Genomic DNA, 16,252 nt, shown 5'->3' with positions numbered 1-16,252 from the left:
TTAAAAACGCTCTAGTCTCTTGTGAAAGGTGTTTGAATGGCTCATCACATTGTAATGGCTTTTCTCTTCAGACTGACTTCTTAACATGTGTGAAAGTGCTCTTCAGTGAAGTTAGATCTCTCCCTCTCTGGCTGTAATAGCTTCTAAAATTACACAGACTAGTGGTCTAAAAGAGACTTTGCAGCTTGGAGGGCTGCCAGACAAGAGGTCAACAGTGACCTCTAGTGTGTCTGTTGTAAAAAAAAATTTTTTTTTACATTTTTAAATAAAAATCGCGTAAAGAAGGCCTTTTCGTATTTAATGCTTGATTATATTTCCGGAATAATTTAAAAAAGCTTTAGTGTATAAAATGCTATGTTGCTTATGTGTATCTATTTTTGCGAGATCCAATCTCTCATGTGTAATCATGTGAATATATGTATTATTCATGTATCCACTCTTTTTCTTTTTTTAAAAGCGAATTCCTAAGCTATGAATCTTTTTATTTCTATTTTCATGGTGGTTTTCTTACATTGATTTCCGTTGTATGCGCATGTGGCGCGCAGGACGCACCCGCGTGAACGCGTAGAAAAACTGACAAGGGATTGCCAAATCATTTCCTTGCCTGGGAATGACGTCCCTCCAGCACATTCCAGTTATATTTAGAGCCTTTATAAAGTGGAGTCGCCCCCTAGGCTTTGTTGACTCTGCAGCAGGCAGCAGCAGGATGGAGACGTCCTCGCACTGACGCTGTGTGTGACCTGTTCCAACATTCTACCCCATCACACATGGATATAAATTCATGTGCTGCTCTGTTTAATCTCAGATGAATGTTTATTAATGAAATAAAAATAAGCGGTATTTGCACATTTCGAGTGTTGATTGAATTAATTTAAGTTTATTATCTTCATGCAGACCAATATATATTTGTGCATTATGTAAACCCCCCCAGTAAGGGCTTATAAATCAGGCAGAGAGGTGGTGGCAGTGTGTGTTGCGACACTCAGAGAGAAGTGACAGGGGTGAGAGGAGTGACAGGAGTGACTTGCCCCAGAGTGGACCGGCTGAAATCCCCAGCTATGCTTTGTGGGTAAAGTGCGCCCTGCTGGTATCCGCCCATATTCGCGTAAAAGGAGGCCAAACGCAGCTAGGCCCGGACGCTGGATCAAATGGAAAGTTCAATCGATTAAATTTGGCCACTGTATGTGTCTTTTTTTGAAAAAACTTGCTCGCGCTCCCGAAACGACGGCAGACTGAGTCAAATGCGGGCGTTCTGGTGAGGAAGAAGGAAATGCAGAGATCGTGCGAGGCGAGAGGATTATCAGCTTGACTTGTTTGGTCGCTACTTCGGACGCGGAACTCCACTCGCTTAAAAGGTAAAACAAAAAACAAACAAAAAAAACACACGGATCGCGTTCAGTCTCTGTTGTCTGCGCTTTGCTGTCTCCTCTCGTGCGGCAGGCGGGTGAACCGCGTTCACACACTTAAACAAGCCGCTTCCATGTTGATTGTGCTTGTTGGTGTAAAACTACGCCCAGTGGTAAAGTGGAGTCTGGCCCTGCACTGCGGAGCAGGGAGCTAGCCTGCCAATGGCGGCTTCAAAAGCTGCACCCTTCCCCTTTTGAATGAATGGCCGGTGTCCCGGCGCTCCGTGCGGGACCACACGGCGTTAACCGGCCACTGCGGGGGACACGCGCCCGGTTCGAGGCGCAGGGGCTCGGGGAGAGCAGTTTGGAGGCTCCCGGGCGAGCTCCAGTGCTAAGCTACAGCTAGCAGCAGCAGTTTGCACCTTGAGGCGAGCCTGCGGCCACAGAGCCGAGGATCCACCACCAAACTCCCCCAGACCTGCAGGCAGACACGGTCTGGAGGCTTCACATGCTCCTACTTTCATTTTGTGGATTCACCGAGATGGAAAATGTTACACAGCAGCCAGATATGCAGGTGCATCTGAAAGAAACGTCATTGGAAAGTTCATTTTGTGATCATGATGGTCAGGTTCCACAAAGAAGAACATGTGATCTCATTAAATGATATATTTGTCATGACATGTGAGCCATATTAAGAATGTGTGTTTCAGTTTAATGACATCATATCAATTGTATATTTGTGTGCGCGTATAGCCTTATTTCCCATGTGATTAATAAAAAAAAGTGGGTGTAGTTGTGTCTAAAAACGGGTGTCACCTTTAAAGAAAACTGACTTGACATGCTTTTATTGCCCCCCCCCCCCTCTAACAATCAGATGCCACAGTCATAACTTTCCCAAAGTTTGATTCTACCACACTGTATTGTGCACTGTGGATAGGTTCACAGTCAGAAAATCGAATCTACTTTGACAGAAACCACCAGACACCACAGATTTAACATTTACTACGGTCTGTAATTCAATTTCCACTTTAACACAAGCTGTAAAGCAAGAGAAGCATTTGGCAGACGACGTTATAGAAGCAATCTGAGACGGACTCGTTCAGGTAAAGACACAACAGGTCCCTACGAGACTGAAGGGCCAGATTACGAGTATAAATCGTAGACTGTCAGGACATGGTATGAAACACACAACTGATCATCTCAGGGAGGGTTGGAGAAAGTGTTGTGAACACAAACAAGCAGATACTTTTTTTTTTTTTTTTTAAACCACATTCTGGTTTTTGTCCTGACATGGCAATCTGATTCGAGAACTCCTCCCTGTAGTTCTGAGCACCATGTGCTGTAACTCCTGAAAAGGCCAGCTGCCACTGTTGATGGGAGCTGCTGCACAAAGCGGCCAGACAGCACAGAGCCTCCCAGCTGCTTGTCAATTTTGGAGCCTTAATGTAACGTCATGGATTTCTGCCTGGGGTTAGTGGCTGCGACTCTGTAACACTGCCTGGGTGGCTGGATTTAGACGTTAGATAAATGGACGGTTTTATCTTTATTAGTCTTACCTCAGTGTCTGATTAGAGCTGATATGAAGCCGGATCATTTAGTCTTACAATTCACTTTTGATTGAAAACTGTTTGATTGAAAACTGTTTCTTTCACATTTCATCTATATTTTCAAGGCTGTTAATTAGTTGGATTCTTGTAATCCTATCCTGAATTCAGTGTTTATAATCCTTCATTTGCACTCATTGTCATGCACGTTAACCGTTTATACTGCAATTTTGTGATTGTCTTCTCTTCTACAAATCTCTTGTTAAATCTTGATCAATCAAATCTGAATCAGATTGCCACACAGGCAGTAAGTAAATGGAGCTAAATGTCTAATTATTTTTAAATAAATGTTTCCATGTTCAAAGACACATCTGAGCTACTTCTTTTGATCAGTATGCACTGGATGAACCGTCGCCTTTCCATTCAGCTGACGATGTAAATATCGCACATTAAATGCTTTTCCTTTGGTCCCACAGGTGAATCATGACAGAATATAAGCTGGTTGTGGTGGGAGCTGGTGGCGTTGGCAAGAGCGCACTTACTATTCAGCTCATCCAGAATCACTTTGTGGATGAATATGACCCCACCATTGAGGTAATGTATATTGTGTGCACTCTGGTGTATCTCTTATTGTCTCAGTGGATATTGTGTTTATGTTGGGGGGGGTGACGAGACGACACGACGGAACCAAGGAGAAACTGCTCTGTAAAAGGAGTTACAGCAGGTTCTACAGGTTCAGGCTTTAAAGAGACACCAAACAGGTTTCTAATAACTTTCTGTGTTTGCCTGTCTACTTTCTCAGTGGGCCAAAATATGCAGAGGGAAATGTCCTGTCATGGTTTTGTTTATTTATAGTTGTTGCTGCAGAATAGAGTGAAGTCGTAGTTTGTTTTATTGTAAAATGTGAAGTTATGAGTGCTCACTGGACTGGACAGTGTTTGTGTTGGAGCAGATTGAATCAGTGTGAGGGAAAACCTGAAGTGCCTTTTAGAAATGAGCACGTCATTGTCCTTCTGCAACGTGAGACACTCCATAATTATACAGAGCCCTTGAGAATTATGCAATTAACATTTTTATGGAACAATGTTGAAATCGGGTTAAAATCACTATGCATGATTATAAAGTCATGCATCGTCCCCATTGATATAACTGAGGTGTCTATCAACACCTGTACAGCGACATCATGTGTATTAACGTTGGGGAATTCTGAATTTGTGCCATTTTAAAACTCATGAAACCTTTCTTTAATACTGAACCTATGAATCCCAGCGTTCTAATCTCTCTCTTGCCTCCTCCTCTTGCAGGACTCCTACAGAAAGCAGGTAGTAATCGACGGGGAGACATGTCTGCTGGACATCCTGGACACTGCAGGTCAGGAGGAGTACAGCGCCATGAGGGATCAGTACATGAGGACAGGAGAGGGCTTCCTGTGTGTCTTTGCCATCAACAACACCAAGTCCTTCGAGGACATTCACCACTATAGGTGAGCGAAGTGACAAAAGGTCACTGCAGCCTGGAGGTCTATTGTGAAGGATGCTTCTTGCCCACGTTGTTCATGGCTGACCGCCTTCTGGATTGTGAAGGATTAATGACCTGCAGCATCTGGGGTTGAGTTCAGTGGAAATTATAGCTGATTAATAATGTCATTTTATTCTCTGTCGTATAAAAAAAAACCCCAAATGCTTTTAAGTCTGAATGTATAGTCTTTTAAAAATGCATTATTTCCAATTTGTGTTTATAAAATCATCACAATCTTTCGTAGCACCGATTTGAAAGTCGGAATCGTTTTTTCTTTTAAACTTTACTTTTAAGCAGCATCATCACTTTTTGACGCGTTGACGTGTCTGCCATGTGTGCGTATGTCCAGAGAACAGATTAAGCGTGTGAAGGACTCCGAGGACGTCCCCATGGTGTTGGTGGGAAACAAGTGTGACCTCCCGTCCCGGACTGTGGACACCAAGCAGGCTCAGGACTTAGCACGCAGCTACGGCATTCCCTTTATCGAGACCTCAGCCAAAACCAGACAGGTGAGAGTTCAGCCGGGGACGACCACGCCCTCCACCATGACGTGTCCCATTTGTCACAACCGCTTTAGTATTCCAGAGCAGCTCTGACATGTTGAATGGCGAGGAGGACGGCGGCGCACGTGGCCACAAAGATACTGGAAGTCATTTGATAAATTTCACTTTAATTTGGAATTTAATTACTTCTGGGAAATTTAGCTTGTAGTAATTTTGGCCAATGTCTGCGCTCAGCCTTAATAATTCAGCTACATGGATCACAAGAAGCACGGGCGACTCCTGTGGTTTTGTTGATTTGTTTCACATTCACTGTCTCTAACGGTCTCTTTTTTTTTTAGAATAAGGTTGCTCGGAAATTTCTCTGGCAATGACTTGTGCATCATTAAATCCTCCCTGGTTAATTGATTTTTTTTTTTTTTTTTAAATAATGGGTGATAATGTAATCATTGCATGCTACTCTGTCATGGTTATGTGAAATTATATCCTCATTAGGGCCACCTGCAAAGGATCCTGCATTATAAATAATCAGTAGATTTGTGGCGAGGAGTCTGCATGAAAGGACAAACTGTCGGTAATTGCTCAAGCGGGTTAATGACGGTGCTTCCTGGTTACTGCGACCGGGTGCTGGACGATTTGCCGCGGTGTCACAAATGACGGTGTGTGTTGGGAGCATGGCCTTTGGTTGCTGTCTGACTGATGGCGTGATCTGTACACAAATCTTTCTGTGCGCGCTGCGGTGAATCAGGGCTCCTTCTGGTGTGCTGGGAATTAATGACAATTTCTTACAGCTTCATTCACCGATGCGAGGGCGGCCCAGTAATTCACTGGTGCCGGACTAGCAGCTGTCATTGCTTCTCATTCTTTGTCCAATCTCATGGATTTTTTCCCCCCAAACAAAAAGATTTTCATGCAATTTTGAATGATAATTTCTTTTATCTATGTACTCTAAATGGTTAAAAATGATTCTTTAACCTTAAACCCTAGTGTCACTCACTCTCTGAAGGCTTGCCTGGTAAACACTCAAAGATAAATATCTTTCATTTAAATATTAAATATTGCAGATTTTCTCTTGCACCCTAATGAATTCTTATCTCCACCTGATCTGTTGCTGTCGCTTTGCTCTTGTACAGTTAAAAACACCACTCCTGTCTATAGGTAGGACACTAAATGGTCGGAAGTTAGTTTTTTTTTTCTTCTTCTTCCTATTGGTGTTTTTAAACGTGTGCCTATTGCAGTTCACTCTTTCTAAGCCTACAGGAGGTGAGTGTTCAGTATTCACATGATTGATCTCAGGAGTCTCGGGGGGGGGGGGGGTGTTGAGGAGTGAAGCCACACACTGAAAGCAGGCCCACCTCAGTCCGTCCATCTGCTTTGCTCTTTTTGCATTTGTAGCTTGCAAACACGTGCGTCCATGCAGTTTGTCCCCCTCCCTGTGTTCCTCAGCATTGAGGAAAGTTGTGTCTCATACTGCAGAGAGTGGAAGATGCCTTTTACACTCTGGTACGGGAGATCAGGCTCTACCGGCTCAATAAGCTCAGCAAGGAAGAAAAGACTCCGCGCTGTGTCAAGCTTAAAAAGTGTGTTGTGATGTGAAAGGGGTAAGTGTATGCAGCCGTGCACCCACCAGCTCTGTGTGTGTGTGTGTGCGTGTGCGTGTTGTCGGTGGGAATTGTGACAAAGGCGGTGGGAGAAGACTCAGAGAGTGAGAGCTGGTACTTCAAATGTTTTCAGAGCTAACCTGCTGGTTTCTACTGGGGCTGTGGTGAGGCTCTAACAGGCTGGAACAACTGACCACTTCTTCCCTTTTCGGTGTCTGTGTTTTGTTTTGTGGTTGATTATTATGGAAGGTTGCTTTCACACTGGATCCATTTATTTAGTCTCAGCATAACTTTGAACCTCACTGCATTCACACACTGCATTGCCCCCCCCCCCCCCCCCCCCCCCCCCAGGGTTGTAGATATTTTCCTTCCCATAAATGTAGACCGACGTCGTTGTTTTCTTGAATAAAGGATGATGTTGCACGTTTCATTAGTTTGTGATTGTACACGTCACTCTCCACCGAACTCTTGTTCTCTTAATGCAAAGTATGTTTGAAATGAAAGTAATCGAAGTGAAAGAAAAAGGATCGACCAATAGTAGCAGATCGGATAAAAAGCCGCTTCAGTGGAAATAAATGCAATATTCTTTCGCACTTTAGTGCACATTGACAACCGCATTTAAAAAAAAAAACTAAACAAAAACATTCTTTTCCACAATTTAATTAAAACAACTTCCTTACAACTTAGATTAAATATTAACATGTAACAGCGTGTGCAGTTAATCTATAAAACTCTTGGTTCAACATCTCCCTTTTTATATTTATCTTATTGCCTGTGTGATTAAATGGAAAAAATGTGTGTATTTATGCTTGGTAACTTAACTATTATTACTGCTGTTTTCACTAAACTTATCTCCATAAACAAGGGAGGATCACCTGTAACTTAATATAGCTATTCTATTAACTACACATGAACTGAAATATTTCAAGTCTTTTTTTATTTTTCTTTAATTTTAACTTACACATAATACAGAAAAAATTTATACATGCCTTTCATGATCGCTGTTTAGTTTTTTGCAAGCCAGAGGGCATAATGATCAGAAATAAATGAAACCGTTTAGTTTGTAGTGAGGTTTGAAATAATCTTTCATTGATTATTGTTTATATATATATATACCGAAAAGATGTACATGTGCAAATAGATGAATACAAACAAGGACAATTGAGGTAACGGTTACACAATAAAAAAACAAACAAACAAAAACAACCCAGTGCCTCCGTTTCCCTTCTTAACTGGAACCATTAAAAAAAAAAAAAAAAACTTTAATTGGGGTTTGTTCTTTCTGTTTCTACTTCAGAGAGACGTATTTATCTCCTGATTTAGTGCTAAAAAAGAACCCTGCTGAAATGTGGAAGAATTGCTCCAAACACACCGGCGCTGTCGGGTCGACTCGGTACGAGATGCTTCGGTCTGCACTCGCGTTCCAAAGCACGAGTGTTCATGCCATTGTGAAACATTTCAGACCAACTGCCAGTGTGAAAGTGTCCTAATGTGCTGAAATCATCTTTGAGCTGCTGCGCCACCGTGTGTGATTCAAAGGAAAATTCTGGTGAACTTGGGATTAAATCAGATTTTGGAATGTTGCCGTGGAGAACGCCTGCTCAGAAACCCGCTGACACGTCGCCAATATCAGCGGCGTGTCTGTTGGTGAGAACGGTTTCCTCGCGGTTCCCAATCTCTTCATCTTCTTCATTTCCCCGCTCTCTCTGTCACAGCCTGAAGTGACGCCGGGCACTTTTACTCCACAGCGTCTTGCTGATTATTGTCACATTTATTGCACTACGTGAACCATTGGGGTGCTCTTATACTTGCATCAGTGTCGCATCAACAGACACAAGCTGCGTTTCCATGAAGCCTGTTATTCATCAATAATCCCAATAAGAGGCCAGGGAGCGAATCAGAGTCTCGTCTCAACACTTCAGCCTGAATAAATTGGTGCACTCAAAAAAAAAAAAACTCCAGTTTTGCGAGAGATTTGAATTTTTGTATTTATTTATTTGATAAACTGTCTCAGGGTTATCGTCAGAGCAGCGCTCGCTCGCTCAATAAAATCCCAGCTGTCGCTCCTTGCGTTTGCTTCTCTTTTGGGATCATTTCTCTCCGAGGTGCATCTTTCCAGACAAGACTCTATCTGGTTTTACTACTTTTAGGCCAATTAGCAGAGTTGCCCTCTGTTGGCACAACAAGTTATTCGCAGACCTGTTGCTTTAGAGCCAAACCTGCTGTGGTGCCAAGCACATTGAACAGTTTGTGCCTTGGTGGAATGCACAGAGATGGAAAATGCAAACAGGATAACTCTCATTTTAGTTGCCAGTGGTTATTGATTGCCTCCAGAAGGGGAAACATACCGGCTCATGTAACTGCAGCGACTGTCTGATTTTTACTCTGGATTGTGTTTTTAATCAGCGGTGTCGGAGCGACGCCTCTATTGGATCCGCCTCTAATGTGTGTCACACTGTATGATGTCAACATGATTTCTTTTTGGAGATTTGGACTTAAGTCTGTATTTCTAATTCTCACCTGATGATATCTGCTAAACCCCTCCATTCTGACTGTACTCTCTTTTTACTAGTTTGTCTCTCTTTTCTTTTCCAGGGAGTTGATGATGCCTTTTACACATTAGTGCGAGAAATCCGGAAGCATAAGGAGAAAATGAGCAAGGAGGGCAAAAAGAAGAAAAAGAAGTCCAAGACAAAGTGTACACTGATGTGAATATACGCCCCTTTTCAAGACAGACTAAAAAAAGAAACTTTCTTCAACAGTTCAAGTAATACATTTTGTACATTACACTAAATTATTAGCTTCTTGTTCAATACCCACAATACTAAACCTGACCTGAATTTTCTGCCTTTCTGTTATTTGCTACTTGGACACCAATAAGCTTAATTTCCAGTTTAGTGCCAGTTTGCCGATGCGTATTGGTCCAGCAGCCTGATGACTTTGATGTTGTAAGATTGTGAAGATTTGGATGATTTTATATTTAGCTGCAGCGCTGGGAGCCAACAGCGTCCCAAGTCATATTTTGACAAATTACTCATTAAAAATGTATGTTAATTTTTCCCTTTAGCTTAAATGGTTGCGACCTGCAAAACATTATGTAATGCCCTCTGGGATGCCAAAGAACGAGTTTTCATCCCGCTCGCGTAGAAAAATGGACACGAAGAAAAGGACCAAGATTCAGCCAGACGAGATCCAAATGTCCCAGCCACAGTGTAATGTCCCCGTCCCCCTTTAGATAAGACTTAGTTTTGTCACTGATAAGTATGCATGCAAACTTCTACTCTTCTCCCAATGTTTTAGCACCCTAATTAGCCATTAATTAATTTGCAGTTTGTCAATGCTTTGTACTGTGTGGGGAGTGATTTCTTGCCTACATGAGACGAGATGTTTTTGTTTTTTTTGCATGCATTGTGTCCTACATGACATGCTTATTGCAAATTGCCTCTGGTTGATACAGTGAATGGCGCCGGCAATGGGGGTGTTTGACTCAAATGGATGTCGTACGGTCTAGTTTTTCAGGTTTAGAAAAAGTATTCACTTCGTAGTGACCCGTTTTGTAATAACGATTTGGAATAACGGACAGGAGTCATGCTGGTCGTTCTGTGTTGCAGAGATTTCTGCTTCTTAGAACTTGAGTTAGAAAATTTCCAGCGTCTCTCTCGGCCAAGGCTCGACTGTAGGACTGTTTTCATTCATCCCGACAGGTAATCATTTCACTGCTCTGTGTTGCAGAAGAGCTGTGAACTTGTTCCTCCTACAAAACTTCATATTGGAGCAGTTTGTTTGGCTAAATGCTAAATTTAACTACCCAGTCACTGGCCTTTGCAGACACCCCCCACCCAAAAAAAAAAAAAAAAAAAGCTGTCACCTAGTCATGCTTGTGTTTGGTCAGAAAGCAGAATGCGTCCTTTAAGCAGCTGTCAGGAATATTTGTCTTGCTGTGGAGTCACAGAGGTTGTTCAAAATGTCGTCCAAATGGATTTTCAGACTTTCCCTTTCAGAGCCTTTCAAAGTTTTTTTCGATTCATTTGCTAAAGTGTTGAAATTGCTCAGTGGCCTGCCTTTCAACAGAGATGATTGTCCAGCAAAAAAATAATTTGTCATTTTCTCCCACCACACCAGTGTATCATTGTGATGTAACTGGAACGGATGTTTGTAAATGAGGCAATAATTGCCATCAAATTGGTTTCTTAGACAAAATCGTCAAATTATTTAAAGAAGTCCTAGTTTCTTCCTTGGGTCAGCCCATTATTCACCCTTTCTCATTGTATTCACAAACCGTTTGCCTGGGGGATTTTTGTTTGCCTTTTATCTTTGCATTAGGTGCTAAATTTAGACGGTAGGGAGAGCTGAGCCCACATTTACTTTGTCCCATGTGCTCACGAGAGATACACAAACACTGTTAAGAGAGAGGGAGCAATATTATTCACACAGAGAATCCAGACATGATGCGTTTTGTTTTCGGGATTAATGGATTTTGACCCACTTTATTATTACCTCTTTTTTCATGAAGTAGATAATAACTGTTAATGCAATTTTTAATTAAGGAACCCTCCTGTTAACAATACTGTTGCAAAAGTAGTTTTACTGTAATGTTTGAAATGTTCCTCTTCCTTTTATTGCGTGCCAACAGCTGATTTCTGAAATGTATCATTTATACCTGGATCGTATTTTAACAACCTTTGTATAGTTGTGATACTGAAAGGTGCATATTTTGTAAATTGTGCTTCATTTGTTGGTGTGTCTTAATGAATGTTGCTTTAATGGAGTTTCACTCCGCTCTGTGTATGTGACTAGAGAGTGTGACTGTGTCCAGGTCTAGGGAAGTGAATGAATGACCACTTTACAACGTACCTGTTGTGGGCAGTGTAGAGTGGTGATCTGATCTCAAATGAGTCTATTTTTTGCCATGAATCTCACCACTCCTATTTAATGTGTAATAAAGAACAAAGTAAAGAGGACCCTCGTTTTTGTTTCTCATTTATTGCCCGCCTTTATTAAACTTGCATGAGCTAATTGCACACCGGGTCCATCCCGGCACTTTAAGCCTCGGCGGTAAGTGGGAGCACAATCTTTTTATTGACAGTGCTTGGTAGCAGAAATGCCTGAAGTCATTTTTCTAAAGGAGACATAGATTTTTACAGTTTTCTTTCTCTGATGTTTTGAAGATCACGTCAATGTTCCCCAGCAGGTGGCACTCTTCACTCACATTGGTCAGACTCTTTCTTCTGGACCACAAAATCCATAAAGGGGCTTTTCTTCCACCGCCCACTCCACCAGACAGAGTGCGCCCAGTTTTAGTTTTTACAAGTTGTGTGTGTGTGTGTGTCTATATTTTAAAAATAAACAAGTACTAAAAATATTTATATGAGGGGAAACATTTTGTTTGCTGAGCTTAAAGGCTCCCAGTGGTTAGAACGGACATGGGAAGCACTTCATGCTTTAAACTGATTATCTTGGGTGTTTAAATTAGATTAAATATACACATTTTCCAAAATAAACTAATTTCACAAAAGCAAAGATATGGGAATTTGTTTAAATAAGCTAAAGACATGACCCCGTTTCTCTTCTCTAATTCACGTAATTCAAAGAGCATTTGACTGATTTGTTATCAGATCTGATGAAAGTGACTCAACCGATGAACTGCAATGAAATTAGTCATTAATCAGGTTTCATTCTAGTTTTCTAAACCTTTTGAAAAACGCTTTATTGTGAGGTTCATTCAGAGGCATACCGCTTTACTGCTTCGTCTGATGCTTCAGCAGCTTCAGGTCTTAAGGCAACTTACCAAAACAAAACACATTAATTGTTAAATTGTGTAACTAAATGTCACCCAAGTAATTTGTTACAGTAACTTTTAAAAGTTGATGCTATTTCCATCTATTCAATTGTTGCTGAAATCATTTGCTGTTTTTCTTGAAACTCAACAAAAATTAGGTGAGAATACCTCGAATGAATACTTTTTGTACAGTTTGTACTAATCAAGCTGAATTAACTAATACATTTTGATCTCCACGTCTCCATGAACAATTTTGTGTGACATACATTGCAACTAATGTTATAGTCATTGTACATTTCTGAAATACACAGTAATTCCATGAAAGTGTGTGTGTAATATAGGATCTATAGTTCCTACAATGAAGTATGTGAATAAAAAGTCAAACACACACTGTGTATTCCAGTGTTAGAATAGACTCAAGAAAGGTTCATGATCAGATCAAACATCATTTCCATCAGCTAATGCGGAAAATCTAATGCTCACAATGCTCCACATGATAATTGGTAACTGAGACTGAGTCTACAGATGAATCCAAACAAAATCAGCACAGAATCTATTTCAAATCTGAGAGAGCTGATCTGTGAGGATCCCTCTCTTTCAAAATGGGACTTTTCCATTTTTCTGGCCAGAGTACGCAAAGGAAACCTACGCCCACTCGGGGAGAACATGTAAACTCCACACAGACAGGCAGTATTGGCAGACCTTCTTGCTACGAGGCGAGCGCACTAACCGGATGAAGTCATCGTATTATTAATCAATACAAGTGTAAATTGGTAGGTTTTAGCATTTTGTATGATGTTACAGCCTCAATTACAAAAACACTGTGATGATGAAAACTGGATACAATGGGTCACTGTACTCACAAACCCATATTACATTTACAAAATAACAAACAACAAATGAGATGTTGAACTTAAGGCCTTTCGTGCCGAATATTACCTCCTTTTAAATGTAACGGCAGTGACACACTCAAACGAGGTACAACAGTAAGTGAAGCGTTTCGCGACAAAGTTTGATTCAGATCAGATCAGTAGGTTTTGTATAAAAACAGTATTTTAAAGAGGCAGGCTTTTTCTGAAGTAGTGAAGGGAAGAACTTCATCAATTCATAAAGATCTGTAGAAAATGTGTGGAACAATTTCAGAAAGACTATTGTCAACCAAAAAATGCACAAGATTTGAAGATCCCACCATCTACAGTACGTAATGCCAACAGATGATTTAGAGTATGTGGAGAAATCTCTGTGGATAAGAGACAAGAAAAAGGTCCAATATTGATTCCTTGTGATGTTTGAGCGGTTGGGTGGGACTGTAAACAATAACATTTAGAAGGAGTCATATGTAACTATAATACAAACAATACTGTCTTTTAAGAAGCAAAGTTAATTCAAAACAAATTCATGGAAAATATAAAAAAAAAAAAACATGTCTGTGGTAAGGTGAATCAGGATTTTAAATTCTTTTCAGGAACCAAATGGGTCATAACCAGTCGGCTAAAGAAGAGACGAATCGTTGCAATTATCAAAGCACGGCTCAAAAGGCTGCGTTCCTCATGATATGGGACCGTATGAGTCCCGGGAGCGTGGGCAGCTTTACATTTGTAAAAGCGCTAAAAATGCTATAAAGTAAACAGCTGTTGGCAAACAACTGCTCCCATCCAGACAAAATAACTATAAAGGAAGGTTTATATGTCAATAAGCCAACGCTAAACCACATACTGCATCTGTTTTCAGTAATTAAAAAAAACAAGTAATTCTTAGGTTTTGTATAGAGAAATGAAATAACTAAATCTAAGTTGCAGTGATAGTATACTGTGCTCAAAGCACTGTGTTAAGGCTTGTGAGTGACACCCTCATTAGTCAGTGACGTGACCCTGGTCTCATGCAGAACTGTCAGAAATAACGGACCACTGTGAAACACATGACCTGTGTTTATGACGCCGTGAAGGATTCGAGACTCAAACGTCTGCATGTAAGGCCATTCAGGGAGTGTGTTCCTTCTGAAGAAATCTCCGTGTTGTCTTGTTGCGAACATAAAAGGCGTCTCAAGGATAATTTGGATTCATTATTTTCTAGCTTTTCTTCCCTCCACTCTTTTAATTCTGTTTATAAGAGATGTTGAGTTGGTTTGAATCCACTGTGCAGAAACTCCCCGTCTCATTTGCTTATGTAACGTAAGTAAATGAGCTGAACAAAACACAAGTTGTATTCAGCAGTAAACACCACAGAAAACAACTCCACATGTTTGATTCAGCCAACAAAGGTAATCCATAACTTTGAATGAGAAGCCAAGGGTGTTTTTCACTGTAGCACCAGAATACTAATACCAGGCTACAAACTTGAAAGTAATTCTCTTCACTTTCATATTAATGTGCAAATTCTTGTACGACTTTGGAGCTAACCCCTGGGGCATGTTTTCTTCAACTCATGTGTTCCCTTTAAAAAACAAAAAGCTCAGCATTTTGCTGCGGCTACTCTATGACCTTTATACTGAGAAAAACAAGATCCGTGGTCAATGAAATGAATCTTTACAGGCCGAGCAGGTGATATTTAGAGGGGTGTTTTCAAAAACACGTACCTCAAAGGAAAACTGGAGTGAAGAGAAAATTTAATTTACTGTGAGAAGATTTAAATAATAACAACAAACAGCAATGAGGTACGTTTGGACTCTGCACTCGTCTTTCCCCTTTCTTTCTCTGAACATCTCAAAAGAACCACAATTTCGGAGCTGCTCTCACCCAGTCATCTCGCCATCACAATTTGGCTCTTGTCAAACTCACTCAAATCATTGCACTCACCCAGTCTTCCTGCCTCTAGCACAAAGGTCTCCAACCGCCGTCCTCGAGGGCCCCTGTCCCGCATGTTTCAGTTCTCTCCCTGCTTCGGCGTACCTGAATCTAATGATGATGTCATCACCAAGGTTGTGAAAAAGCTCAATAACGAGCCCCTCATTGCAATCAGGTGTGTTGCGACTGGTAGACTGTACACATACTGGGAGGAGTGGGAGTGCCGGGGAGCTGCTTGGGGTCTTGCAAGGTGTTTGTTCAGAGACGTACCATAGTAACTTGTCTGATTTGAACCTGCAAACACGAGCTCACTTCTCTGTTACCACTGCCACTAACAGGTGCAGTGAATGATAGCTGGTATTCCCTTTACCTGTCATAATGTTATGCCATGGGTGTAGACATGCCCGCCTGTTGTGAGCTTTAGTCTGTTCAATATCACAACATGGCCATTATTGCAGGATCTTGGTTTATGTGTGCGTTTTTAAGTGTTGAACTCATAAGTGAATCTATATCAAACACATTTCAAAATCAAGCTTTTGTCCTCCTGAAACAAATAGGCAGTTGTATCCCTTCGTCCACCACTTAATCCAACCCACGTGTCGTGAGGCGGTCGAGAAAATCCGAATGTCAACGCAAGTTTGAACAAGTTTTCTGTTATTTCATCTGCAAACCCATACCAACACATGCCGGCATATTGTAAAACAGCATCTCCACTAACATATTTCTGGAGTTTCTGGTACTTTACATTCAGGCAGGGTGTTTTAGAGGTCAACATATCTCTGTATCGGTACAGTTTCATAAAAAATTGCTCCCTACCCGCTTTTATAGCCACGCTGACAGAAGTTGTCCTCTGGCTTCAACATGCAGGATTATGTGTTGGAAGATTTGCTTGTTTAGTCATATTCAGTGAAGGGGGATGTCATGTAGCATCAAAGATGAGATATTTTCCCTTGCAGATTTCCATGAAATAAATGCCAACTAGATCATGACCATAGACAGTATACAAGCTTCAAAAGGACAGGCCTGTGTATGTGTCATATGCAGGCGATGCTGGGGTAATTGGCTGCAAAACAATGCTTGGTGCAGAGGCAACCTGTACAGCTATATCCTGTGCTGGATTACAGTCTCGCAGGCAAAGCTGTTTTTGACATTGAGACTATAATTATCATTAATGAATCATT

At 41.2% G+C, this 16,252-nt stretch overlaps 1 protein-coding gene across 2 annotated transcripts; it reads left to right on the top strand.

Moving 5' to 3' along the window:
- Window positions 1-682: 682 nt before the first annotated feature.
- kras (v-Ki-ras2 Kirsten rat sarcoma viral oncogene homolog) lies at window positions 683-10,378 on the top strand. Of its 2 annotated transcripts, XM_080475007.1 has the most exons (6): window positions 683-1,355; window positions 3,367-3,484; window positions 4,195-4,373; window positions 4,758-4,917; window positions 6,385-6,509; window positions 9,105-10,378. In XM_080475007.1, the coding sequence occupies exons 2-5, from the start codon at window positions 3,374-3,376 to the stop codon at window positions 6,502-6,504; spliced, it is 570 nt and encodes a 189-aa protein (XP_080331133.1). In that variant the 5' UTR covers window positions 683-1,355; window positions 3,367-3,373; the 3' UTR covers window positions 6,505-6,509; window positions 9,105-10,378. The 2 variants fall into 2 exon arrangements, with proteins under 2 accessions (XP_080331133.1, XP_080331134.1); XM_080475008.1 differs by lacking the exon at window positions 6,385-6,509.
- The last annotated feature ends 5,874 nt before the right edge of the window (window positions 10,379-16,252 follow it).

This window comes from Lipophrys pholis, assembly GCF_963383615.2.
Source record: "Lipophrys pholis genome assembly, chromosome: 11".
Taxonomy (NCBI): Eukaryota; Metazoa; Chordata; class Actinopteri; order Blenniiformes; family Blenniidae; genus Lipophrys; species Lipophrys pholis.
Note: the sequence above shows the minus strand (reverse complement) of the source record. Positions and strands in the feature narration are given on the sequence as shown.

What these genes read in the sequence shown, in the direction of transcription:
- kras (XM_080475007.1), top strand. Translation starts at nt 3,374, where the DNA reads ATGACAGAATATAAGCTGGTTGTGGTGGGAGCTGGTGGCGTTGGCAAG. An exon ending in GAGGACATTCACCACTATAG is followed by an intron (nt 4,374 to 4,757) that starts GTGAGCGAAGTG and finishes GCGTATGTCCAG; the next exon opens with AGAACAGATTAAGCGTGTGA. An exon ending in CCTCAGCCAAAACCAGACAG is followed by an intron (nt 4,918 to 6,384) that starts GTGAGAGTTCAG and finishes CTCATACTGCAG; the next exon opens with AGAGTGGAAGATGCCTTTTA.